The following is a 27,450-nucleotide window of genomic DNA, read 5'->3' on the forward strand; positions in this document are numbered from 1 at the left end:
ATGTTAAGTGAAATAAGCCAGGCACAGAAAGACAAGTACTGCATGCATGTTCTCACTTATATTCGGGAGTTAAAACACTTGATCTCATGGACATAGACAACAGGAGGATAGATACCAAAGGCCAGGAAGGCCAGAAAGGAAGGGGAATGAAGAGAAGTTGGTTATGGGTACAAACATACAGTTAGATGGAAGAAATAATTTCTAATATTTAATAGCAGACTAGGGTGACTATACTTGGCAATAATATTGTGTATATTTCAAAGTAAATCGAAGAGAGGGCTTGAAATGATACCAACGCATAAAAATGATAAATGCTTAAGGTGATGGATACCCCAAATACTGTGACTTGATGATCATTACACAGTCTATGCGCGCAACAAACACTCACATGGACCCTATACATTATGTAAATTATTTTGTATCAACAGAAAAGTAATCACAACCAGCGGTAGGAGCTACAGCACACTGATCCTCCTAAATGAATCTAATTTCCGGTTTTGTTTTTTCAAACTACTCCGCTTGCTTAACAAGTGCGCGGGCTGTAGGCAGCACGGCCAGCAGCTGGAGACCTCCTGCCTCGTGTGCGGCGTGCGTACCCCCTCGCACTGCAGCCCCTACGCGCACTCTCGCCTTTGAGAGCTCTCGTTGGCGGAGGCGGTTCCTCTCCCGGAGTTCGCAGCGCGCACCGCGGCGTCCCCTGGGAAGTGTAGTCGGCGTGGGGCCCGAGGCATGCCGGGAGTGGTAGTTCTCCCGCGGTTGGCGGGGTTTCGGGGACAGCTCGCGGCCTTTCGGGGGGTTCTCCTGGCTTGGGCCATCCAGGCTTGGCTAGGATTGCCGGCCTGGGGTTGAGGCGCTCGCAGTGGTCTCTTCCGGGCCGGGGTGGATCCGGGCCTCTCCAGCGAGTGGGCGGCGTGCAGCCTCGTCTGGGCTTCTGGGACCAGCCCTACGCGGCTCGGGCCCCTTGGCCACTGGGTCCCGGGGCGCCGTCCGCGAGCGGCCTGGACTGCCGGAGACCCGCGGGAGGGAGCGCCTCGCCAGGTGAGCTGGGTGCGCCGGGCCGCTGGGGTGGGGATGCCAGCCTTTTGTCATTGTTCATTCTGCGATTTTCTTCTGTGCATTTTCTTCTGAGTAACGGAAATAATAAAAGCAATAGCTGATGCCCGCCGAGAGCGCTCGGGTGCCAGGCACCAGACTAGCGCATCGCCCGAACGAACTCCGCGCATCCCTGCTAACAGATAGGGTGGCGGTACGCTGTTCCCGCTCTGTCAGGAGGAGACCGAGGCAGAGTGGCGAGGTCATTGCCCCAGATGTAACTGGGGCCTGGGGCTAGGATCAGGATTCCCTTCCCGGCCCTTGTGACTTTGGGCAGGTCACGACCTCCTGGTTTTCAGTCTCCGTAACATCTGTAAATGTGAAGACTGAAAATACTGCGTGGAAAACACTCACCGCTTCCTGGGAGGAGGTGCGCTTCGTCGCGTAACCGAGGCCTTGTATGGCAGCTTCCCCAGGGCTGGTCGAGGCACCCGCTGGAACTGGCCTGGCAGAGCCCCAGGTTGGCTCCATGCTAGGCGGCACCCTGAGGAGTCGCTGCAGATCGCGGGCCTGGAGGCCCTCACACTTGCCCGGCTGCCCCAGGCAGCCTCTTCCCTTGCTTTCTGTGGGGCAGGCACGGTTTCCACCTCTCCCACCTGGGGTTGGTGTTTGGGCAGCGACGGCTGTTTCTGGTTGTGGATGCCATTAGAGGCGGCACCTGTGGAGTATTAGGAGGGACAGCAAAGCTCTGGCTTTGGGTGGGGACAGTGCCTTAATCCTGTTACCTTGGGTAAAGTGTGGTAAGGCCCGACGAAGATCTAGTAAAGAGGCTGGGAAAGCTGAGTAGTTGGATTATGCTCACAGTTTCTTGGGGAGAACACAGCACTCCACGGAAGGACCACTCAGGGCAAGCAGTGGGGTCCGTCACCAGGGTAGGGATGCGGGGAAGCCTCTTTATCGTGGCTACCATAGGGAGGAAAGGGCGAGGCAGGGCAGGCAGGATGAGGATCAGCTAGCTAGGCTGGGAAGTGGCACCCCAGGAGACTGGATATTCATTGTGACTTTTAGGGTGTGCAGTTCAAAGCTAGCTAAGGACTCCAGACATCCATGGGTGAGTCACAGTTTGCCTAGAGGTAGCTGAGAGGCCCTAAGGTGGAAGTTAAAGAGTCAAAGTGCAGAAATAGAAGTAGGGTTGGCACATTGCCCTAGTAAACTAGTAAACACTCTTCTTGCTTTACATCATTACGGGGGGTGGCTTTTTTGAGACCTGATGGACATTATGGGCGGTTGTAACTTCCTCTCTCCAAGCCATCTCCTGACGCCAGGGTTCCTCTTGACACCTTTTTCCTCTGCAGACCCACCGTGTCCACACTCTGCTCTCCCTGGGTAGGAAGACTGAGGAGGAAGGGATGGCTGTGGATCTGCTGTCTGCTCAGGTGAGAGTGAGTGAAGGTTGTCTTTTTCATCAGTTGGCTTCTGGATTCAGAGATGGTAGACATGTTTCCAGACTTTGTCCAGGTGCTTTTTGGTCCAACTAAAACGATGGAAGAATCCGGAACCTCAAAAGTTTTTCCCAGTGTCTTGGGCTTAGCAAGGGGCTGCTGAGGAATGTGCCTGTTTTGTCCCGAGACTACTCTTAATTCACCCCGCTCACTCTGTGATCCACATTTGAGGCAGTTCTGAGCATATGCTTCCCGCTACACTGGTGCTGGGTGGGGAGAATGGGGCATGAAGCAGTCTTTGTCTTCATAGAGGATATAGTCACACTTGGGGCTAAGATGTGGAAGGGCCGGAAGACACCCTCCACAAGCATTTATTGAGCCCTATGTACAGGATCCTGTGCAGCACACGGGATGGAAAGAGGAAAGCTGTCATTTCCATCTTCTGGGAGTTCGTGGTATCGATCTTAGGAAACATGATTAAATGTTCACGGGAAATATCCCAGAAGTGGGGGCATTCTGAGTTTATACTGGAGGCCAGGACTGATATTGGTGCTTAGAGAAGACTAAGGGCATCCCAGAAGGAGTTCAGCGTGGTTTGGGCTTTGAAGCCCAGAAGGATGCAGGCCTGGGGCCTTCCCCTCCCAGTGCAGCTGGGATGTTAAGCTGTCCAAATGTCCATCTCACCTGTCTGATTGATTCCTCTATTTCCTTCTCTGATTCTTTTCTTTTTTCCCTGCTAGTTTAGCCTCTCTTCCTGGGCTCTTTTTTCTTGTTCTTTCCCCATTTAAGATCCATTTTCATTACTTTAACCCTCAGCTTTCTGAGTATCTTCCCCAAATCTGTCCTCAGGCCTGACCTTCTTCCTAGCATTCCTGTCTGTCATTCCGACGTGGAAGTCCCATCTTTCCTTCAACACCAGCTCCCTTTCCTCTAGTCCCCTCCCTTCTGTGCATTTTCTTTTCTGCCATACCCCAAAGCCTATTCTTCATTGACTCCTTTTCCAATAGCCCATAGGCTGGAAATGTGGACTCAGGAGCTTGACTTCATGGCTTCAAATCCAAGCTAGGGATGTAGTCCTGAGCAAGTTATTTTATCTCTCTGTACCCCATTTCCTCAATTTTGGTGGGTTAATAATATACATACATGACTGAGTTGCTATGAGCATTAGTAACAGTAGTAGCTGGGCACAGTGGCTCACGCCTATAATCCCAGCACTTTTGGGAGGCCAAGACAGAAGGATTGCTTGAGCCCAGAAGTTTGAGACCAACCTGAGCAACATAGTGAGGCCTTGTCACTATACAAAATTAAAAATAAAGTAGCTGGGTGCAGCAGCACCTATAGTCCCAGATACTAAGAAGGCTGAGGTAGGAGGATCACTTGAGCCCAGGAATTCAAGGCTGCAAGTGAGCTATGATTGTGCCACTGCACTCCAGCCTGGGCACGAGAGTGAGACCTTGTCTCAAAAAGAACCCCAAAAAGTAGTAATTACAAGCATATTTGCTGTGAGCCAGGTTCTATGTATTACTATGTATAAAAATATCTGTTCCTTTCATATAGTAAGTCATTTACTCCTTACAAGAGGACTGTTAATATCTGAATTTTACAGATGAGGAAACAGGCACAGAGAAGCAAGTAACTTGATCAAGGTCACACAGCTGGCTTTTGATCCCAACAAGACAGTCTATACTGTTAGCATCATGCTCTGAAAAAGTACATTTAAAATGCTGAGAGAAGTGCATGGTACGTATTAAGACCTCCATAAATTCCAGCTGTTACTATGATCAGTATCAGTAACAGCAGCAGCAGCACTATTTTAGGACCTGCCAGATTTGGTGGGCTTTGCCTCACTAGGCTAGACTGATTCCTTAATTAGAAGCAGATGGATATTTCAGGAAACCAAGACGTAAAGACCAGCAAAATGCAGTGCACAGGAATATCCAGCTATTACCTGGGCTATCTGCTGCCCAAAGGTAGGGTTCTTCACTATCTGAGCTCTCCCACATCCACAGCAGGAGAGACTTACTTCATTTTAGCCAAGGGCAGAGGTAGGTTTGTTTGCAACTCAGAGCCAGTTTTTGTTGTTGTTGTCTTTGGAAGGGGTGACAGCTGATTCAATATCTAATCCTTTTGTGGGTTTTTGTTGTTGTTGTTGTTGCTTTTTTTTAGAGACAGAGTTTTGCTCTGTCGCCCAGGCTGGAGTACAGTGGTGCCATCTCGGCTCACTGCAGGCTGGAAGGAACTCTTGGGCTCCTGCGATCCTCCTGCCTTGGCTTCCCAAAGTGCTGGATTATAGGTGTGAGCAACTGTGTCTGGCCAATATGTAACCCCCTTTTTTTTTTTTGAGACAGAGTCTTGCTCAGTCGCCCAGGCTGGAGTGCAGTGGCGCCATCTCGGTTCACTGCAAGCTCCGCCTCCCGGGTTCACGCCATTCTCCTGCCTCAGCCTCCCGAGTAGCTGGGACTACAAGCGCCCACCACCACACTGGCTAATTTTTTTTTTTTTTGTAGAGACGGGGTTTCACCATGTTAGCCAGGATGGTCTCGATCTCCTGACCTCGTGATCCACCTCTTTGGCCTCCCAAAGTGCTGGGATTACAGGTGTGAGCCACCGCGCCCGGCCTATGTAACCCTTTTGATTAAGTCTCCTGGGGACCCAGATTGTCCCAATCACAGGGCTCATTATCCCATTTAAGTCAGTGCAATGGTGATATCCAATATCACATTCTGTCCTCATTAAGGGTACCGAGGGAGAAATTTCTCTCTACTTGTTAGGAAAACAGCAAACAAGCATATTTTTTGGAAAAAAATAGGTTCTTTGCAATATTACATATTTCCATGTAATATATAATTTATTGTCTGGGGAAAAGGCACATGGAATTTGGTATTGATTGCTTAATAGTCATAATTTGTTAATTACATACTTTTCTGCAGTAAATAAGTACTTTTTGATATTGTCAGTATTTTTAAAAAGAATAATCTTTATTTTTTTACAACAATTTTAGACGAGAGAATAATTACACAGTTATCATACCCTGCACCCAGCTTCCCGTTATTCACATCCTACATTAATATGGTATATTTGTTACAATTAACGAGCCACCATTGGTATGTTATTATTAACTGAAGTCCATGCTTTATTCACATTTCCTTAGTTTTTACCTGCTGTCGTTTTTCTGTGCCAGGGCCCCCCAGGATTCCACATGACATTCAGTTTCACATCTTCTTAGGCTGCTGTGGCTTTGGGGCTTTCTCAGACTTTCCTTGTATGTAATGATCATAATAGTTTTGAGGAGTACTGGGTTAGGTTGTTTTTTGTTTTTGTTTTTGTTTTTTTGTTTTTTTTTGAGGTGGAGTCTCACTCTGTCACCCAGGCTGGAGTGCAATGATGCGATCTTGGCTCACTGCAACCTCTGCCTCCTGGGTTCAAGTGATTCTCCTGCCTCAGCCTCCAAGTAGCTGGGATTACAGACATGTGCCACCACGCCCTGCTAATTTTTGAATTTTTGATAAAAACAGGGTTTCACCATGTTGGCTGGGCTGGTCTAGAACTCTTGGCCTCAAGTGATCCGCCTGCCTGGCCTCCCTAAATGTTGGGATTATAGGCGGGAGCCCCCATGCCCGGCCCTGGTTAGGTATTCTGTAGAATGCCCCTCCATTGTGATTTGCGTGATGTTTTTTCTCATTATTAGCCTGGGGTTGGGTTTTGGGGAGGAAGGTCACAGAGATGAAGCGTCAGTCTGATCACAGCATACTAATAACATGACATCCCTGTTGCTGTTCACCTTCATCACCTGACTGAGGCACTGTTTGTCAAGTCTCTCCACTCTACAGTTACTTTCTTTTTCTGCCTTCCCATACTGTATTCCTTCGAAAGACGACACTGTGTAGCCCACACTTACGGCCTGGCAAGACAGGCACCACTCCTAGAGGTGAAGAATCAACATACATTATTTGGAAATCTGTATGGAGGATTGTTGCTTCTCTCCATTTATTTATTTATTCAAACATTCATTTATATCAGTATGGCAAACATGGATCTTTCTGCTGTCTGTACATATCAATTATGCTTTAAAAACTTTTTTTAAGTGGTTACCCTCTAGTTTTCAATATAATTTCACAACTAATCGAAGTCCACCTTCAAATAACATACTGCACCATGGGTAGTGGAGGTGTCTTATAACAGAGTATTCCCCTCTTCCTTACGGCATTGCTGCCATTCATTTCACTCATCCATATGCTATCACCACCCAATACACTGTTACTATTATTAATTTAAGCAAATAGTTATCTTCTAAATCAAGAGTAAGAAAAATGTTATCATCATTTGTTCCTTCTCTATCTTCCCTCCTGTCTTCACGTAGATTCAAGTTTCTGACCTATTTTATTTTCCTTCCCTATGAAGAACTTCTTTTACTATTACTTGTAAGGCAGGACTGCTGGTAATGAATTCCCTCAGTTTTTGTTTGTCTGAGAAATCTTTACTTCTCATCCTTTTTGAAGGATAATTTCTCTGGATATTGAATTCTACATTGGTGATTTTTTTCCCTCAACACTTTAAATATTTTGTTTCACTCTCTTCTTGTTTACATGTTGCTAATGGGAAAATCCACTGTCATTCTTATCCTTGTTCTCTATAGGTAAGATCTTTTTCCCTGTCTTCTTTCAAGATTTTCCCTTTGACTTTGGTGTTCTGCAGTTTTCCTATAGTATGCCTAGGTGTGGATATTTTGGTCGTCATCCTGCTTGGCCTTCTCTGACTTTTCTGGATTTGAGGTTTGGGGTGTGCTGCTCATTTTGGAAAATTCTCAGCCATTATTACTTTGGATATTCACTCTGCTCTGTTCTCTCTTTCTTCTCCTTATGGCATCCCAATTACATTGTAATTTTAAATGATCAAGTAGAATTGTATTTTTAACATGGAAGGATATACATGCTATATAGTAAGAAAATTTGGGATATGAAATGACAGTAATCATCATTTCTCACAGTTTCTCTGGGTTAGGAATGCAGGTGTGTGAGAGAAACAGCTTACCACACAAAGTCGGGTGTCTCAGCTGAGAAATTTAAAGACTGAAGGCTATAGAATCGTTTGAAGCCTCAGTCGTTCACATGTCAGGTAGTTGATGCTTGCTGTTGGCACATTGCTGTGATCACAGATAGGGCTATTGGATGGAACATCTACCCACAATCTCTCCATGTGTCTTGGGCTTACAACATGGCGACTAGGCTCCAAAAGTGAGCATCCAGTGAGCCAGGTGAAAGGTGTATTATTTTACTACCTTTTCTTGGAAGTTACATGCATCATTTCCATTGAATTCCACTGGACAGCTTCAAAGGAAGGAAACATAGAACTCACTTCTTGGTGGGAGAAATGTCAGTGTCACATTATACAAAGAGCACGTAAGATGAGAGAGAAATTGATGTGGTCATCTTGGGAAAGTATAATCTTCCACATTTGTCAGAATTAAAATATGTATAGCCTGTAATCCCAGCACTTTGGGAGGCCAAGGCAGGCGGATCACCCTGAGGTCAGGAATTCAAGACCAGCCTGGCCAACATGGCAAAACTCTGTCTCTACTAAAAATACAAAAATTAGCTGGGTGTGGTGGCACGCGCCTGTAATCCCAGCTACTTGGGAGGCTGAGGCAGGAGAATAGCTTGAACCCGGGAGGCAGAGGTTGCTGTGAGCCAAGATGGCACCACTGCACTCCAGCTGGCGACAGAGTGAGACTGTCTCAAAAAAAAAAAGAAGAAGAAGAATGAGGTTGGAGGCTGGACATAGTGGCTCACGCCTGTAATTTCAGCTCTTTGGGAAGCTAAGGTGGAGGAATGGCTTAAGGCCAGGAGTTCAAGACCAGCCTGGGCAACATAGCAAGACCCTGGCTCTACAGAAAAACAAGAGAATTATCTGGGCATGGTGGTGCACATCTATAGTCCCAGCTACTCGGGAGGCTCAGGTGGGAAGATCACTTGAGCCCAGGAGTTCAAGCTGTAGTGAGCTATGATTTATTGCACTACTGCACTCCAGCCTAGGCAACAGAGTGAGACCCTGTTAAAAAAAAAAAAAAAAAAAAAAGATTTCTCTATGTGGATGTGATAAAGATCCATGAAATGCTAGTAAAGCAGGATTGAGAATTTTCCCATTAAAAAAGGATACATGTGTAAAGCACTGCTAGTTACCTGTAGAATGGGGCCGCTAATTGGAGTTAGGAGAGAATCCCTAACATCGCACTGCGTGTTCTTTTGCATCCTTTCTATTCTTTAGCACGTGTCTGTTTTCATATTGTTTAACAAATGGTCAAAAGAACACGTGTGTGTAATTGGATCTAAAATCTGGAATACATTTCTAAAAGAGGAACAAAAGTCTTGAGTAATAGGATTTAGTATGATTACATTGTGTTTTTGTTTTCAATTTAGACATTTTTTTCTGAAGTTTAATTTGTTTAATTTTAGTCTCTGATTATGCTTAATTTGTATACTTTTTAAAAAGCGAATGAAATTTTAAAAGAAAAAGAATGCTTTTTTTTTTTTTTCCCTGGGAGTATTCTAAGGCCTAGGGGAACGGGATTGGTGGTAAAGACGGAAGTTGGGTTTGCTGTGAGTGTCCTGTTAACAGCAACACGGAGCCTGTATTAGTGTGCCAGGGCACCATAGCAAAATACCAGAGACGAGGTGGCCTCAACAATGGAAATGTGTTTTCTTGCACTTCTGGTGGCCAAAAGTCCAAGATCAAGGTGTGGGCAAGTCTGGCTTCTCCTGAGGCCTCCTTGGCTGCTTGATGGCTGCCTTCTCGCTGCCTCCTGCCACATGGCCTCTCCTGCTCATGAGGGTGTCCGTGTCCTAATCTCCCCTTCTTAGAAGCACATGCCGTATTAGATTAGGATCCAGCCTAAAGGCCTCATTTTAATTTAATTACCTCTTTAAAGAACTTGTTTCCAAATACTATTACATTCTGAGGTATAGGGGTGGAAGCCAAAAATAAAATTAGAAGGCCCCCTGCAGCTGTCTGAATGGACTAACTCCTTGGCCCTTGAAATTTCACCTGAAAGACTGGTTCAGGCCGTGACAGGAAGTAGGGGTTGGACATGCCTCATTGTACCCTCCAGCATTAATATCTACACAAACCTTAAATCTGATAAGAAACATTTACAGTCTATTCTCTCTAAAGCCTGCTACTTGGAGGTTTCATCTGCCTGACAAAACCTAGGTCTCCACAACCCGTTATCATGACCCAGACATTCCTTTCTACTGATGATAATTCTTTCAACCAACTGCCAGGCAGAATATGTTTACCAAAAATACAGAAAGTAGCAGGGCATTGTGGCACGTGCCTATAATCCCAGCTACTCAGGAGGCTGAGGCAGGAGAATCACTTGAACCTGGGAGGCAGAGGTTGCAGTGAGCCCAGACTGGCCACTGCACTCCAGCCTGGGCGACAGAGCAAGACTCCATCTCAAAAAAAAAAAAAAAAGAAAGGCCGGGCGTGATGGCTCACGCCTGTAATCCCAGCACTTTGGGAGGCCGAGGCGGGCGGCTCACGAGATCAGGAGATCGAGACCATCCTGGCTAACATGGCGAAACCCCGTCTCTACTAAAAAATACAAAAAATTAGCCGGGCATGGTGGCGGGCGCCTGTAGTCCCAGCTACCGGGAGGCTGAGGCAGGAGAGTGGCATGAACCTGGGAGGCGGAGCTTGCAGTGAGCCGAGATCGCGCCACTGTACTCCAGCCTGGGCGACAGAGCAAGACTCTGTCTCAAAAACAAACAAACAAACAAAAAAACACCAGATATTTACTTTTCTAGCTTTAATTATAGATAAGGTACAGGCTTGTGACCCAAGCTTGACCTACTTCAGACTTTCAATCAGGAGCTAGAGCTACGAGGAAACAGGAAGAGAACAAAGGTCTCCAACCCCCAGTTTTGCAGACCGGTACCAGCTCCTGGTCTATTAGGAACCAGGCGGTACAGCAGGAAGTGAACAGCAGGTGAGCGAGCATTAGCACCTGAGCTCTGCCGCCTGTCAGATCGGCAGCGGCATTAGATTTCATAGGAACGTGAACCCTATTGTGAACTGCGCACGTGAGGGGCCTAGGTTGTGTGCTCCTTATGAGAATCTAATGCCTGTGATCTGAGATGGAACAGTTTTATCCTGAGACCATTCCCCCAACCCTCCTGTCTGTGGAAGAACTGTCTTCCACAAAACCTGTCCCTGGTGCCAAAAGGCTTGGGGGCCTCTGATATCGAGTACAGTCTGGTAATTTGTGGCAACATCAGTAACATTGAGTTTGTAGAGGAAGGAGGAGTGGCACAGCAAAAGCAGTAGCTGTCTTGTGCTGGTGAGGCTGTACCATCTACTTTTCCATGACAACAGTATTCTCACAAGTCTGGTTTCCTAGTGTGATCCTGGCTGTGGTCCGGAATGTTGCTGCCCTAGTTTCTGTTTTATTTTCCAAGCCTACTTCTGTGACTGTCAGTTTCCCTGGAGCTACCTGGTCTCTTGTGTAAATGAGCCAAAGTCAGTTTCTATTGCTGGAAACCTAACAAACTTCACATTTCTTATAATCTTCTTATAAAGCCACCTGCCACAACCCAGATTCTCATCTTGCATTTTAAAAATACAGCTTAGACAACAAGTGTTTCTAAGTGAGAACATTGTAAGCATTTTGAGTGGAGTTATCTTTCCTTATGCAGCACTCTCTCATCCATTTCCAGATGATTAGCAGCCTTGATCTCTCTCTTTTTTTTTTTTTTTTGAGACAGAGTCTCGCTCTGTCGCCCAGGTTGGAGTGTAGTGGTGCGATCTCGGCTCACTGCAAGCTCCGCCTCCCAGGTTCACGCCATTCTCCTGCCTCAGCCTCCTGAGTAGCTGGGACTACAGGCGCCTGCCACCAAGCCTGGCTAATTTTTTTTTGTATTTTTAGTAGAGACGGCATTTCACTGTGTTACCCAGGATGGTCTTGATCTCCTGACCTCGTGATCCGCCTGCCTCAGCCTCCCAAAGTGCTGGGATTACAGGCGTGAGCCACTGTGCCTGACCCTGATCTCTTTTTTTAAATGCTGGTAGGACTCCCTTAGTCACTGTGAAAAATGAAACACCCTCACACATTGCTACTCACTCTAGGGAGGTGGGAGGAGATACCACATGCTAACGAGAACAACTGGATGAGATGATTGATAAGATGTGTTTCAGGTCTGGAGTTCTAGTAGTCGGTCATTTTATCATTTCTTAATATTTAATGAGCTTTGCTAGGCTCACTGAGTTTTTAAAATATACTTTCAAAAAGATACATGTGCTTCCAGCTTCTGGTAATAGAGAAATAGCTCCTTTCAGACTAATTCATCTGTGGATAACTACTACACTCTGGATAAAATATAAGAAACCTTAAGGTACTGGAGAGAAATCAAAAGCAGACAGATATTAGACACCTGTGTATATTTGGAAGAAGGAATTGTCACCAGATAAATTTTCTGTTTTTTACAGCTTTTTGCCTGGGAGTAGGCCACAGTCAGCACCAACAGAATAATCAAAACTTAGTCACAAACTTGCAGTCTTACTGGTGTGAATAACCACAAGATAGAGTTTGAGGCAAACTTAGCAGTTGGAAAGTGAGAGGAGGAATCTTGGAAAGGAGAGAGGCAGAGAAGGGAAGCCCCAGATTCTGTGCACAAACTCTGCCCAAATCTCTAGCTGACCCCTGAACCATACATGCACAGGACAGACTCAAAGTAGCCCAAATAAGAACTGAACAAAGATATTTGATGCTGCCCACTAGAGAGGTGGCAGAGTTTGGAATTTGACTCCAACTAAATTAACTACCTGCTTAAAAAAGTCAGTACTCTTCAAAGGAACATAACAAAATCCAGAGTTTCTACACATTGTGTACTATACAATTTCCAGGATAAGGTAGGCATATGAAGAAATGGGGAAGTGTAACCAAAAATCAAGAGGAAGACAATCAATAGAGACAATGACCCAGATGACCCAGATATTAGAATCCACAAAGATTTTAAAGCAACTACTATAACTGTGCTCAAGGACTTAAAGGAAAATATACATGTAAAGAATGAACTAATAGGAAATGCAAGCAGAGAAATAGAGATTGTGAAAAAAGTAATTCTAGACTATGAAGTTTTAGAACTGAAAAATAAGATACCTGAAATTGTAAAAAAAAAAAAAAAATTACTGAATAGGCTTAACTTTTGGAAATGAACATAAGGAGAAGTCAGTGACAGTTGAAGGTAGATTGACAGAAATTATCCTATCTGAAAAACAGGGGAAAAAAAGGCCCTCAGTTACCAATTAAATGATATTAAAAGGTCTAATATACATGAAATTAGAGTTCTAGAAGGAGAGGGGACAAAGAATGGGACAAACTATATTAAAAGGAAATAATGGCCTAAAATTTATCAAATTTGGTAAAAAACATAAATTTACTGATTTATAACATTTGATGAATCTCAAGCAGGATAAATACAAAGGAAGTCACAGCTACACACATCATTGATCAGTGACATGCAATAGAAATATAGTGTGAACCAAGAATGCAAGCCACATACCTAATATAAAATTTTCCACCAGCTACATTAAAAAGGTAAACAGAAGCAAATAAATTAATTTTAATAATATATTTTCTTTGACCCAGTAGATCCAAATATTATTTCCACATGAAATCAATATAAAATTATTGAGATAACTTGCATATATGTTTGTGTATGTATGTATGTATATGTTGTATGTGTGTGTATATATGTTTTTAAGTAAATAATCTGGTATGTATTTTATACAGATAACATATCGCAATTCAGAAGAGCCACATTTCATGTACTTAGTAGCCACATATAGCTAGCTGGTTTCTACCATATTGGGGAAAGTCATAGAGAAATCACAAAAAACAAAGATTTGAAAGGAGGCTGAAAAAAATTGTACTACATACAGAGAATCAATATTTGAATGACCGCTGGCTTCTCATCAGAAGCAACAAAGACCAGGAAGCAATAGAATGACATTTTACATGCTGAAAGAGAGAGACAAAAAAAATCAACCCAGAATTCTATATCCAATGAAAATACTCTTCAAGAATCAAGATGAAATAAAGCCATTTTCAGGTAAAATAAAATTAAGCTAATTCATTGCCAGCAGGCCTGTACTATAAGATACACTAAAAAGGAAGTTATGTAAGTTAAAAGAAAAATATACCAGAGGGGAACTCTGATTTTAGGAAGAATGAAGAGCATTAGAAATGGTAGCTATCTGGATAAATATAAAATACTTTTTTTCCTTTCGATTTCTTTAAAGTGCAGCTGATTGCTTAAAGCAAAATAATACTATTGTATTATAGGAGGGGGTTTACAATGTAGGCAGCTATAATACAAATAACCACCATGAAGATAGAATTTATTTACATCTGAACTGGAAAAGCTCTATCTTTTTCTCTAGAAAAGCTCTATTTTTATCTCTGGGAATTCTTGGTGGTCTATTTTTTTGACTCTTGGCCAAAACAAGATAAAGGCAGCATGGTTTTTTTTTGTTGTTGTTTTTTGTTTTGTTTTTGTTTCTGTTTTTTGAGACAGAGGGCTGGAGTGAAGTGGTGTGATCTTGGCTCACTGCAGCTTCCCTGGGTTCAAACAATTCTCACATCTCAGCCTCCTGAGTAGCTGGGACAACAGGTGCATGCAACCAAGCCTGGCTAATTTTTTGTATTTTTAGTAGAGATGGGGTTTCACCATGTTGCCCAGGCTGGTCTTGAACTGCTGAGCTCAGGCAGTCCACCCACCTTGGCCTACCAAAGTGCTAGGGTTACAGGTGTGAGCCACTGAACCCAGCCATCAGCTTGTGTGAGTTTTTGTTGTTGTTGTTTTGTTTGTTTTTTCAGAAAGAGTCTTGCTCTGTCTCCCAGGCTGGAGTGCAGTGGTGTGATCTTGGGTCACTGCAACCTCTACCTCCCGGTTCAAGTGATTCTCCTGCCTCAGCCTCCCGAGTAGCTGGGACTACAGGCACGTGCCACCATGCCCAGCTAATTTTTGTATTTTTAGTAGAGATGGGGTTTCACCATGTTGGCCAGGATGGTCTCCATCTCTTGACCTCGTGATCCGCCCGCGTCAGCCTCCCAAAGTGCTGAGATTACAGGTGTGAGCCACCGCGCCTGGCTAATTTTTGTACTTTTTTTTTTTTTTTTTTAGTAGAGACAGGGTTTCACTGTGTTGGCCAGGAAGTTCTCGCACTCCTGACCTCAGGTGATCCGCCCACCTCCGCCTCCCAAGGGGCTGGGATTACAGGCGTGAGCCACCACACCCGGCCTGGCTTGTGTATTTTTAAGATCTCAATGTCACTGGCTACTCCTGGTAAGCTTCCTTACTGATGGCTTGCAACTGGCCTAAATGATCTGACAGGACTTGCTTGATTACATAAAAGGCCCCTGCTGAGAGTTCCTCCTTTGAGCTCTCCCACACCAAGATTCTTCACACAGACCCAGAGTCATGGCGTGATCTGTGCAGATAAGGGAGACAGCACATGGAGTGTCTCAGCTTTCTAGTGCTTCCCTGAACTGTCTTTCTCTTGCTGTGCTGTACCCTTTGCCTTTCAATAAAACCTTGACATGAATACGCTCAGTGAAGTTTGGTAAGTGCTGTCAACTCTCTGAACTGGGAAAATCTTTGTAAAACTATAGCATAAAGAAGGGTGGTGATGTCCTATATACTTGCAAGATTCTTGCACTCTATGTGAAATGATATATTAGCTCTAAATAGGTGATGAGTAACCAAAAATGTATATTATAATTATTCGAGTAACCACTAAAAATACAAAGAGGTCTAACTACAAAGTCAACATATAAATTAAAATAGGCCAAGTGTAGTGGTTCACACCTGTAAGTCCAGCATTTTGGGAGGCTGAGGCAGGAGGTGGATCATGAGGTCAAGAGATCAGACCATCCTGGCCAACATGGTGAAACCCCGTCTCTACAAATATACAAAAAAATTAGCCGGGTGTGGTGGTGGGCGCCTGTAGTCCCAGCTACTCGGGAGGCTGAAGCAGGAGAATGGTGTGAACCCGGGAGGCAGAGCTTGCAGTGAGCCGAGATCGCGCCACTGCACTCTAGCCTGGGCGACAGAGTGAGACTCTGTCTCAGAAAAAGAAAAAAAAAAAAATAAGCTGGTGGTATGTGCCTGTAGTCCCAGCTACTCAGGAGGCTGAGGCAGGAGAATTGCTTGAACCTGGGAGGCAGAGGTTGCAATGAGCTGAGATTGCACCACTGCACTCCAGCCTGGCAACAGAGCAAGACTCCATCTCAAAAAAAAAAATTATAAATAAAATAAAATGGAATTTAAGAAAATTCAAAGCAAAGGAACACACATACATACACACAATCTCCCTAACTGTAAAAAACTGTAAGCCTAATGATAGGGCATAAAGTAATAAGTGAAAGATTGCTTTTCTGCCCTTCTCCACAAATATCAAAGAATAACGAGGGTGACAGCTTGTATCCTTCCAGATAGTTGTGCATGGGTCATATATATGTATATACAGATGTAGAGTTTTTCAACAAATATAGATTCTTTTGTGGCTGGCTTTTTCATATGAATCAATAATATATGAAGGTCAAATTCCAGTGTCATAGAGATCTACCTCATTCTATTTAGTGGCTGCATGACATTTCATGGAATAAATGTACTGAAATTTGCTTATCCATTCCCTTATTGATAGATATGTAGGTTGTCTTCAATTGTTCACATTGTATTTCTTTCTTATTGCTGCTGTAACAAATTACTACAAATGCAGCATCTTAAAACAGCATAAATGTATTCTTTTACAGTTCCGGAAGTCAGAAGTCTGAATTCAGTTTTACTGGCTTGAGGTCAGGCTGTCGGCAGGGCTGGGTCCTTCTAGGGCTCTCGGGAAAATCTGTTTCCTTGCCCTTTTCACCGTCTAGTGGTTCCCTGCAGCCCTTGGCTTGTGGCCCTTTCATCCATCTTCCGAGCCTAGCACTCCAGTCTCTGCTTCTGTCATCACATCGCCTTCTCTTGAGAAAGATCCCAGGCTGGTATTTAAATTCCTTGTTGGCAGGAACTTTGCCTGTTTTCCCCTACTCCCACTGCATGTGGCATGTGTCATTGTTCTCAATGAGTACTCCATAAATACTTTTTTAATTAAATAGCTAATGGGTGGTTCCAAAAATTACGTAAACAGTTGACGTGAATTATTAGAATCCTGAGATTTTCTGTACATCCCACTGTCACTTTCTTCCTGCATTTTCTGTTGAAGAAGATGGTCCTGGGTGAGCAGGTATGGGTTTGCCATTACAGGAGCCTGTGACATTCAGGGATGTGGCCGTGTTCTTCAGCCAGGACGAGTGGTTGCACCTGGACTCTGCCCAGAGAGCCTTGTACCGGGAGGTGATGCTGGAGAACTACGGCAGCCTGGTCTCACTGGGTAAGAATTTTTGCCTATGACGAAGAATCTGTTATAGGAACGCCTCACAGGTCCATCTTTGGGGTTCCGAGCCTGTGGTCTTGTACCCTACTGAGCCCCTCAGAAAGGCTGAATTGCTGTAGAGTGGAAAGTGTACATCTTTGTTGTGATGCCCTTCTTGCTATCTGTTTCTCTACCCTCCACTCTCCCTCACATCCTACTGCCAATCAGTTCCCTCCTTGGAGTAGGCCAATGACTAGAGATCCCAGTTTAGATTCTGAAAAACACATAGGGACCCCCCATCTTAGAGGCCTTCATTGTCAGGGCCCTATAATGGTTCTGAACTGAGACCTTCCCCCGCCATTGACAGCTCCAGTGCCCCTGCGAAGTGCTTGTGCTGCCTTGTCTGCCTCTCAGGGCTTGCCTTCTTTGCTGTGTTGGTTCAGAGTGAGTAGTAGGTCAGTTCTAGGATTGGTCTTCATGCTATTTGTTCAAACTTCATTTGCTTCCTCATGAGCAGGGATTCCATTTTCAATGCCAAAGTTGATTCATCAGTTGCAGCAAGGAGAAGATCCCTGCATGGTGGAAAGAGAAGTCCCTTCAGATACCTGTCTAGGTAAGTGAGAGGCTGGGAAATGGGCACAAGGGGGTCTTTATAGACAAGTAGGTCACAAAGAGGCAGTTCTTGGGAAACTCTTGGAAATGCTGAGTCCTATTGAGATGCTCAGGCCAGTTGTATTTTGTTTGAGTTGTATAGGTTAAAGTACACACAATTACCTAATTGCAATTATCTAATGTTAACCTATTTTCTATCATGGATTGATGAAAGGTTTTAACAGAGAGTAGTTTAGAGTCACCTCGAACTAAATCTTTTCACCCAGAATCAAAGCTGAGCTTGGGGCTTGGGCATTTTTCAGGACTTTAAGACATACTGACTTCAGATCTCCTGCAGATTTTCATTATTCTCAAGAGATTCCTACAAAGAGAGTGCAGTCTTTTGGTTGCAGCTTATTAGAAGAAATGAATATGTCTCTCTTTGTGATAAAATAAAAAGAGGAAAATAAAAAGAAAGGTAATATGAAACAAATTGTAATTCTTCCAGTCACCAGGGATAGATTGTTGCACAGGGGTGATTTACTCCATGTTTTCCTCTTTTTTATAATGAGCATCTTAAACTTCGATCACATAGAATCATCACAGTCATGCTGCAGGGCTGTTGTGATTTTCAAAACCTGAATGTCCCCCCACTCCTTTTTTTTTTTTTTTGAGATGAGTCTCTGTCACCCAGGCCGGAGTGCAGTGGTGTGATCACAGCTCACTGCACTCTCCGCCTCCCAGGCTCAAGCGATCCTTTCACCTTAGCCTCCTCAGTAGCTGGGGCCACAGGTACCTGCCACCACGCCTAGCTAATTTTTTGTATTTTTGGTAGAGATGGGGTTTCACCATGTTGTCCAGGCTGGTCTCAAACTCCTGAGCTCAGGTGATCCACCTGCCTCAGCCTCCCAAAGTGCTGGGATTACAGGTGTGAGCCACTGTGCCCAGCCTGTCTTCTCTTTAACAGACTGTTTCCCCCTTCACAGACTGCAATATAAAATCACAGTCACATGAAATAAAGAAATTTAAGAAAACCAATCCAAATATTTAAAAAATTATCAGGCATAGAATTTCAGAGAGAGCATGGGGAGAAAACGTAATGAAAGGGACATGTGAGTAAGAAGGAGAAGGTGGACAGGCTGCCTACTTCATTGCCTGGTATATGCATAGTGGAAAATGATGACAGAGTGGAGTATCCCATGGTATTCAGCGTGGGCTTATCATTTGGCATTTTTCTGTATCCTCATATCTTCTACTCAGCCTGTTCTTCTGCATCTAACTTTACTATATCCAGGTGGAATCGCTTCATTTTCATTGTTAATTTGTCCAGTGTATTCTCTCATGCCATTCCTTAACCTGTTTACCTCACTTTCCTTTATCCCATCCTGTTCTTCCCAAGATTCAAGTCAGCATTTGAAATCTGATTGTATCACTCTTCTTTCATATATACTGTTACCAGTTTTTTTGTCTCACCGATACATCAGTTTGCTTCTTCCAGCAGAGGAGGCATTAATTCTTCTGATTCATTTTAGGTTTCAAGACTTGGCTTGAAACAGAAGCATTGCCTCATAGACAGGACATTTTTATAGAAGAAACATCTCAGGGAATGGTAAAGAAAGAATCCATTAAGGATGGTCACTGGGACATTAACTTTGAAGAAGCTGTGGAATTTGAGAGCGGGATAGAAGAAGAGCAAGAGAAGAAACCTCTTAGACAAATGATAGATTCGCATGAGAAAACCATCAGTGAAGATGGAAACCATACAAGTCTTGAATTGGGGAAAAGCTTATTTACAAATACAGCTCTTGTCACACAACAGAGTGTTCCTATAGAAAGGATACCCAATATGTATTATACATTTGGGAAAGATTTTAAACAGAATTTTGATCTCATGAAATGCTTCCAGATTTACCCAGGAGGAAAACCTCACATCTGTAATGAATGTGGGAAGAGCTTCAAGCAGAATCTGCATCTTATTGAACATCAGAGAATTCATACAGGTGAGAAACCCTACAAATGTAATGAGTGTGAAAAAACCTTCAGCCACAGATCATCCCTTCTTTCTCATCAGAGAATTCATACTGGAGAGAAACCTTACAAGTGTAATGAATGTGAGAAGGCATTTAGCAACAGTTCAACCCTTATCAAACATCTGAGAGTGCATACTGGAGAGAAACCATATCGATGTAGGGAATGTGGTAAAGCCTTTAGCCAGTGTTCAACCCTCACTGTACATCAGAGAATTCATACTGGAGAGAAACTCTATAAATGCGGTGAATGTGAGAAGGCCTTCAACTGTAGAGCAAAACTTCACAGGCATCAAAGAATCCATACAGGTGAGAAACCCTATAAATGTAGTGAGTGTGGGAAGGGATACAGCCAGTTTACATCTCTAGCTGAACATCAGAGGTTTCATACTGGAGAACAACTGTATAAATGCTTGGAATGTGGGAGAACCTTCACACGTATTGCAACCCTTATCGAACATCAGCGAATTCACACTGGACAAAAACCTTATCAGTGCAACGAATGTGAGAAAGCCTTCAACCAGTATTCGTCCTTTAATGAACATCGGAAAATTCATACTGGGGAAAAACTTTATACATGTGAGGAATGTGGGAAAGCCTTTGGTTGCAAATCTAACCTTTATAGGCATCAGAGAATCCATACTGGAGAGAAACCGTATCAGTGTAATCAGTGTGGAAAGGCCTTCAGCCAGTATTCATTTTTAACCGAACATGAGAGGATCCACACTGGAGAGAAACTGTATAAATGTATGGAATGTGGGAAAGCCTACAGTTACAGATCAAACCTTTGTAGACACAAAAAAGTTCACACGAAAGAGAAACTCTATAAGTGGAAGGAATATGGGAAACCTTTCATCTGCAGCTCCTCACTTACCCAGTATCAGAGATTTCTTAAAGGAGATAAAGCCTATGAGGGTTAGTTCATCTCTCAAATAATCCAAGACTTCTCACTGGGGAATAAGGGAATACTAAATAGGGTACAAACTCCTAATAGATTTGTCTTTTTTACTTCTCCTGAAGGAAATATGTTAGTTGCCACTAAGTCATGATAAAATTGATCAGTGAGACTATGAAGAGCACTGACTTGTTAAGTTTTAAAAGAACCATAAATTCTAAGGTATCTAAAAACCTATGAGTATTTAATTCATAGAAAAAATGTAAAAGGCCTAACTTTTAAAAAATCATGAAAAATAGTTGAATATACATTTTGTTTCTCTCATAAGACCATATTCCCTTTAAAAGAGTGAATTTTCTTTTAAAAACAGTCACTGAGTTATTAATAATGTAAATAAGTGTGTGGCCTTCTTTAAAATAGCTGGCTAACATAGGAAGCACTTCTTTTCATAAAGAGAAGCTAAACATAAAAAGGAATTATTTCAATTTAACTCTTCACATGGAAATAATAATAAAGCTCTTTATATGAGCTGTCCCACCAGCAACTTACATATGTAAACATACATATATACACATATGCATGTGTGTGTGTAAACATAAAAGTCCTTTATTATTAAAAAATGTAGTTTTATTGATTTAGAATTTAGTTCTTAAAATCTTGCCCAAAGATAGACTCTCTTTCTTTTACTTTCTTCCATTATTTCTTAAATTGATGTGGTTTTATATAACTGAACAGAGTACTATTACAGTACCGTAGAAGGCGGATTAACTGAAGCAGCTGGAAAGACTGTCAAGCACATACTTTGTTATCTGTTGCAGAAGGGATGTATTTGGCAGAATCTCAGGCTGCATATCTGGTAGCTCATTAGAGCCAGGAGAGATTTTAGTTTAATTATAGCCTTTCATTGTACTAACGAAGGATTTGAACTTAGTGAACAGAGTCAAGACTAGAATCTAGGTCTTCGGTTCTGGTGTTTTGTGATCATTATAGGCTCGTTTCCAACCTGAGGTCCCAAGAGTACTATTTGTTTTGTAGCCTGGTTAGACATAGTTGCAGTAATTTAAAGTTACTGTGTTATCTTTAAGGGCTTCCTCTCACCTTAATCTTAATAATTGACTCACAACTATATTCTTTTTTCTTATGAGTCCCTAATTATGCCTGCTTTTGTTATAATTGTACTTAAATCCTTAAAGCTAGCTGAGGTCCAGATAGTGTAATTGCTTTTGGAGGCTTCACATATAAGGTTGCCTTCTTATTACACATATTTTAGGAATTATTTTATGGAAAGTTATATATGAAGAGTTTATTATTAAGCATTCCTTTCATCAGTTTAAATGTTTAATTCCTCCCAGGTGTTTTTCCTCCAATTTTATATTTGATTTTTCATTCAATTCACAGTTGGTATCATTAAAAAAAAATTCTAATACAATTAGCTAGACCTGAGAAAAATGTTAGAATTAAACTCAAGCAGTCAGTATAGTATATTTCTTAACCGACTGGTTTTAGCTTATCAGAAAGTAATTATTTTATGTATTTAAATACATTTACAAAGAAAATGAGGCTTTTAAACAGACCTCACTATTTAACATTGTACACAGTAGTGGTGAGCATGCTTAGTACCCAAATTTTGGTTTCTAAATGCCATTCCCCACTAAAAGGAACCAGGGTTCCTTGGAGAAATGGCTGATTCCATGTTTGGAGCAGGGGAAGTAGGTGGTGTGGCTAAAATACTTTTTATTAAGAAAATAAAATAAAAGCAAGATAGTATTTGAAGACTAATGGGGTAATGTCAGAAGGGGACAGGCGCCAAGTTGAAGGTATTCTCACTGGCCAAATTTAGGACAACTTAAAAAGAATAATCACTCTTACTGGTGATAATACTAAGAAGGAAAAGAAGTTCATAATGATGAAAGTAGAGAAAAAAGAAAACTCTATACAATTATTTGCAGAATGTCTTCTTTTAAATGTACATGGAATGATAGATTTGGAAAAATTACCATTTTACAACCCTTAATGTAATTAAATCTGGCAAAAATCGATGGTAAAACCCATTAAGTGGAAAAAAATTTAAGGAACTTTGTTTACAAGGTGTCAGAACATCACAGATATCTATTGCAAAAGAATTGCCTTTACAGTGAGATTTGGCTGTCAAACTGCATTTCACTACTTCTGGAATAAGCCAGCATTATGTGGCTCTTGATGGGATGCGGTATGAAGCATGTGTGATCATCCTTGATGTACTGCCAAAAATGTTTACCTCAAATTTAATCTTTTGTCTAGACTTATCTTCCTGTTTAAAGAAATACAGGAATAGAGGAACAAGTTGAATTACACAGTATGGAAATAAATAGACAAGTGCAGAGTTGGTATAGGACAACTGGACTTTTTTTTATATTTATTTTAAAATGGTTTTCTTAAATTTTTTTTAAACATAATACGAGGAAGGTGTTAAAACTGGTGTAATAGCTCAAAAGAATTAAGTATTCCAGATTTCGGGAGGGATGAAGAGGGAGATATTCAGAAACCTTCACCAGATTCCTCCCAACTTGATCATAGTGGATTAATGACGTGCTTTGTGGATGTGGTTAGTCAATGACACCAGCTTGACGGATCTTTCTTTCTGCACCAAACCCCATTGAGTTATCTGGTCCCCTTGGCTGACGAAGAGCTATTAGGCGAGGATCACTGGCATCATCCAGGGCGATGTTCTTCAAGCGACTGACCAACCGATCAGGTCGAGGAGCTGCAACAGCCTTGGGGCCCTCACAGACTCGCCAAACATTCCAGGCACTGCACTTGCCAGTGCGCTGATGAAGAATCACGGAGAACTCCACCTCATCTCCTGCCTGGAGCTCAAGGCCATCCTCAACTTCTTTCATATGGAAAAAGAGCTTCTTGCTATCCCCTACTTCATAGTTAATGAAGCCAAACTGATCTTGCACACATTCCACTGGCCCTACGCAGGGGTGTGATGTTGTAAGCCATAGTTTGTGCATTTTGGCCCTGGTCTGGACTTTTCAAAAAGCAAATGTAGTAAAACAAAAAGTGGTCTCTGCTAGATTAAGACAAGAGACATAACCAAATGGAAAGTGTGATCCTTTATTAGCTTCTGATTCATAAAAAAAAAAAAACCTATAAGAGACATTTGGGGGGATATTTGGGGAAATAGGAAGATGGAATGGGTAGTAGATAATGTGGTATATTTGATTTTTCTAGAAGTGATAATTGAGTTACGTAGGATAATAATGTTCTAATTCTTAGGAGATGCATGCAGAAGTTTTTTTTTTTTAAGTTTTGAAAAGTCATGATGTTGACAGCATATTTTCAAATAAATATGTACAAAATCAGTCAATTGTTTTTTGTGGTGGATCTATATGTGGTGGATGTTCATTGGTCATTTAAAACATTTTTCTATGTGTGTCAATTTTTAATAAAAATGCAAAAAGTGATTGGATAAAGTGATGAATATTAATCTTTCAATCAGAATTCTCCATTTATATTCGTAGGAAGTTCCTGTTTGAGAGTTTATCCTCCAGGGATGTAATCATTGGCAATAAAGTAACTAGGTGGTACCAGTTCTCCTTTAAATGGAATGAGCATGTTCCACTTTATCTCTCATGCTAAATGTAACTAAGGCATGGAGCAGCTGTCTGGGGACCCTCAAAAGTAATGATTGATAACAACAGGCAGATTTGGGAAGGAAACTAGAATTTGAAACAAGATCATTGTGGCGCTCCTGGGCATTCCTGTGGTGAGGACAGAGATGGCTGAGCAGGCATCTAAACCTCAGAGTTAGTTAGGAACCCTTCACTCTGGGCAGAGGATTTGTGAGCCAAAAAGGGTTAGGAGACTCCCCATTGCTTTTCTTCCCTCACTATCTTCCTGCTACTTGGACCTGGAGGTGATGTATCCATGAGGTGTGTAGCAGAGAGGAGAACCTAAACCCTTGGATTTCTAACCTGAAGATCAGGAAGAGGAAGTGGCTCCTGAGAGGTGGAAGGTGTCAAGGTGGTGACAAAGATAAGGAAGGTCAAGAAAGTGATTTCATAACAGTTGTTTATGCAATCTGGGGCCCTCCCCTGGTCTATACATATATAGGTCTGACCCGATAATTGTTTGGGTCTGACACTGGGCAAAGATCCAAATAGCACTGAGAATACTTAGAAAACAACTGGACTGACATTAGAACCACAGCCCACAGGAGATGGATTGGAACTGGTCACCAAGACTTAGCCAGTTAAATTGCCTGCTGGAAAAAATACCCTAACATTTTCTGGAAGAATTAAATACCCAGAGGCTCGTAATATTCAAAATGTCCAAGATGCAATGCAGAATCACGTGAAATACATGAGTCAGGAAATTTTCAACAATTCAAAGACAACAGACACTAACCCCAAGATGACACAGATGTTGGAATTATGAGACAAAGACTTTAGATATTATAACACTGTTTCAGAAAGTGACCATTCCAGAAATTGATGGAAATGTCAAATTTTTCAGCAGGAAATTAGTAATTTGACTCACTTCTAATAAATAGAATATGATAGAAGTGATGTGATGTCACTTAAAATATTTGGTTATGAGAAGACCGTGGCTTCTGCATAGGCATGTGCTCTCTTGAATCACTTGTCCTTTCAGAAACCAGTTGCCTTATCGTGAGGACACGGCCTGTGGAGAGTTCCATGTAGTAAGTAACTGAAGCCCATGGCCCACAGCCAGCAACAAACTTTGGCCTTCTAGCAACCATGTGAGTGAGCTTAGAAGTGGATCCTCTCTTGCCTGAGCCTTCAAATAGGACTGCAGCCACAGCCAGCTACTTGCCTATAACCTCATGTGAGATGCTGAGCCAGAAAGACCTAGCTAAACCACTCACTTCTGGCTTCTTAACCCCCAGAAACTCTGGGTTAGTACGTGTTTTAACTGGTAGGTTTTGGGGTAATTTGTTATGCAGCAACAGATAACTGATACAAAACTTGGTACTTGGAGGTGGGCAGCTGCCATAATGAAAACCCAAAATATGGGAGGGGTTTTGGAACTTGGCAGTGGGTGTTAAGTAGGCATGTGCTGGTAAAAACCTCAAGTGCTTTGAAGAAACTATAGCAGCATCATGTCTGACAAGGCTGTAGATGACTTCTAGAAGAGTGAGGTAAATGTTATTGGAAAACTGGAGGAAGGAAGAACTTACGTAGTGGCAGACTGAAAGTAAAACATGTGCCTAATATGATCTCACTAGAGAGATTTCCTGACAGAGTGTTGCAGGTGCCATCTGGCTTCTTGATTATGGTAACATATAAGGAGAGATTAAAAACTATAGGAAAGACCATTAAACAAAAAGGATCCAGGGCTTGATGGTTTTGGAGATAATCTCATCAAGACAACAGGATTTGCTAAAATTAAGAAATCACTTCTCAGCAAAGATCAAATTTAGAGAACTCCTTGGAAAACACCCTCCAATGATGAAGCTCCATATAGTATTTAATACAAATTAATAAAAAGAGTTGACAAAGATGTGGAAAAATTGGAACCTTCACACACTGCTGGTGGGAGTATAAAATGGTGCAGCCTCTTTGGAAAACAGACTGGAATTTACTTCAAAGATTAAATATAGAGTTACCATGTGACTTAGCAATTCCACTCCTAAATTTATACCCAAGAGAAATGAAAACAAACATTTATATATGTACATGAATGTTCATAGCAGCACTATTCTTAATAGAAAGTGGAGACAACCCAGTGTTCATCAGCTGATGAGTGAGTAGGCAAAATGTGGCATATTTGTATAATGAAATGTTGTTTGTCAATAAAAAGAAATAAAACACTGATAAATGCTACAACATGGATCAACCTTGAAAACGTGCTGGGTGAAGGAAGCCAGTAACAAAGAACCACATATCGTATGGTTCCATTTATGTGTGATTTTCAGAATAAGCAAATCTGTAGAGACAGAAAGTAAATGATTGATCTCCAAGGGCTTTAGAGAGTTGGAGAAAATGTGGGGTGACTGCTAATGGATGTGGAGTTTCTTTTTGGAATGATGAAAATTTTCTAAAATCATGCTAATTATCGCACAACTCTGAATGTATACTACAAGGCTTTTGGATTGTACACTTTATATGGGCGAATTGCATGGTGTGTGAGTTCTATCTCAATAAAGTTTGTTGTAAACAACCTATTTCAAATGCTTATCTGTTAATGCCAATCTGTAATAAAATTTTATATAGTTCATCTTTGGAAATGTTCTTTCACACCGATAGCATTGTCGGATGCTGGTATCTGTCCATAAGCATATTATTTCAATTGGGCATATCCATTGCTTGGAAGTCATTTATAGAATTTCGTTAGATTCTTTGGATGTTTGCCTTTCAGCACACTGTTACGTTGCAGATTAAGAAGGGTTTGTGTGGATGCTCCTCAGTTGTACTGTTAAGTGAATTTTGAAATATGTATATTTCTTTTGCATTTGCATTAGGATCTAAAAAATGCTGTTGGAACTGGAGTTTGTGCTCAGAATCCATATGTGTGGAAAATATTTGTGAGAATGGAGATATCACTTCTTATTTTAAACTTGGACAGCATGTGAAATATGTAAAGCATTTTCACATTACTTGCGATTCAAATATTAGTTGTCATTGAAATGACTTTGCAGCAGAATAAGCTTTGCACGTAAGCTCTGATTTGCCTTGAAATTTGAGGTCGAATTCATTAAGAAACATCAAGTTTGCAGCAAAAGCTAGTTTCTAAAGGCATCCCATGTTTAATGATAGTGGTTGAACAAAGTTCTTCTCATTCAGAAAAATTTCACCCTCAGCCCTGAGCTTAAAAAATTGCAGGCAAACTTTATTACTGCTAAGTCATTGAACTGCTGTGTGGCAGAGCTAGTCAGGATATTTGACTTCTATTCCTGGAAAAAAAAGTCACAGAGCTAACAAAAGTCCATAAGAGCAAATGAAGTTCACTTTTGACATTACTTGTTCAGCAAGACAGACTTACATATTTCCTGCATACTACCTGCTGAAGAATAACCGCAGGTTTTAAACACCTTAAACTTTTGCAA

General features: G+C 42.0%; 1 protein-coding gene across 2 annotated transcripts; it reads left to right on the forward strand.

Annotated features, from left to right (window-relative positions):
* The first annotated feature begins 692 nt into the window (after positions 1 to 692).
* Positions 693 to 23,841, forward strand: ZNF354C (zinc finger protein 354C). 2 transcript variants are annotated; one of them, XM_016954412.4, is made up of 5 exons: positions 693 to 1,038; positions 2,388 to 2,468; positions 16,775 to 16,901; positions 17,401 to 17,496; positions 19,007 to 23,841. In XM_016954412.4, the coding sequence occupies exons 2-5, from the start codon at positions 2,442 to 2,444 to the stop codon at positions 20,419 to 20,421; spliced, it is 1,665 nt and encodes a 554-aa protein (XP_016809901.1). In that variant the 5' UTR covers positions 693 to 1,038; positions 2,388 to 2,441; the 3' UTR covers positions 20,422 to 23,841. The 2 variants fall into 2 exon arrangements, with proteins under 2 accessions (XP_016809901.1, XP_063667806.1); XM_063811736.1 differs by lacking the exon at positions 2,388 to 2,468 and having other exon boundaries at positions 716 to 1,038; positions 19,007 to 23,743.
* The last annotated feature ends 3,609 nt before the right edge of the window (positions 23,842 to 27,450 follow it).

Source organism: Pan troglodytes, chromosome 4 (genome assembly GCF_028858775.2).
Source record: "Pan troglodytes isolate AG18354 chromosome 4, NHGRI_mPanTro3-v2.0_pri, whole genome shotgun sequence".
Taxonomy (NCBI): Eukaryota; Metazoa; Chordata; class Mammalia; order Primates; family Hominidae; genus Pan; species Pan troglodytes.

Coding starts and splice junctions, on each gene's coding strand:
- ZNF354C (XM_016954412.4), top strand. CDS start 2,442: ATGGCTGTGGATCTGCTGTCTGCTCAG. Junction 16,902..17,400: donor CGGCAGCCTGGTCTCACTGG/GTAAGAATTTTT, acceptor CCTCATGAGCAG/GGATTCCATTTTCAATGCCA. Junction 17,497..19,006: donor CCCTTCAGATACCTGTCTAG/GTAAGTGAGAGG, acceptor GATTCATTTTAG/GTTTCAAGACTTGGCTTGAA.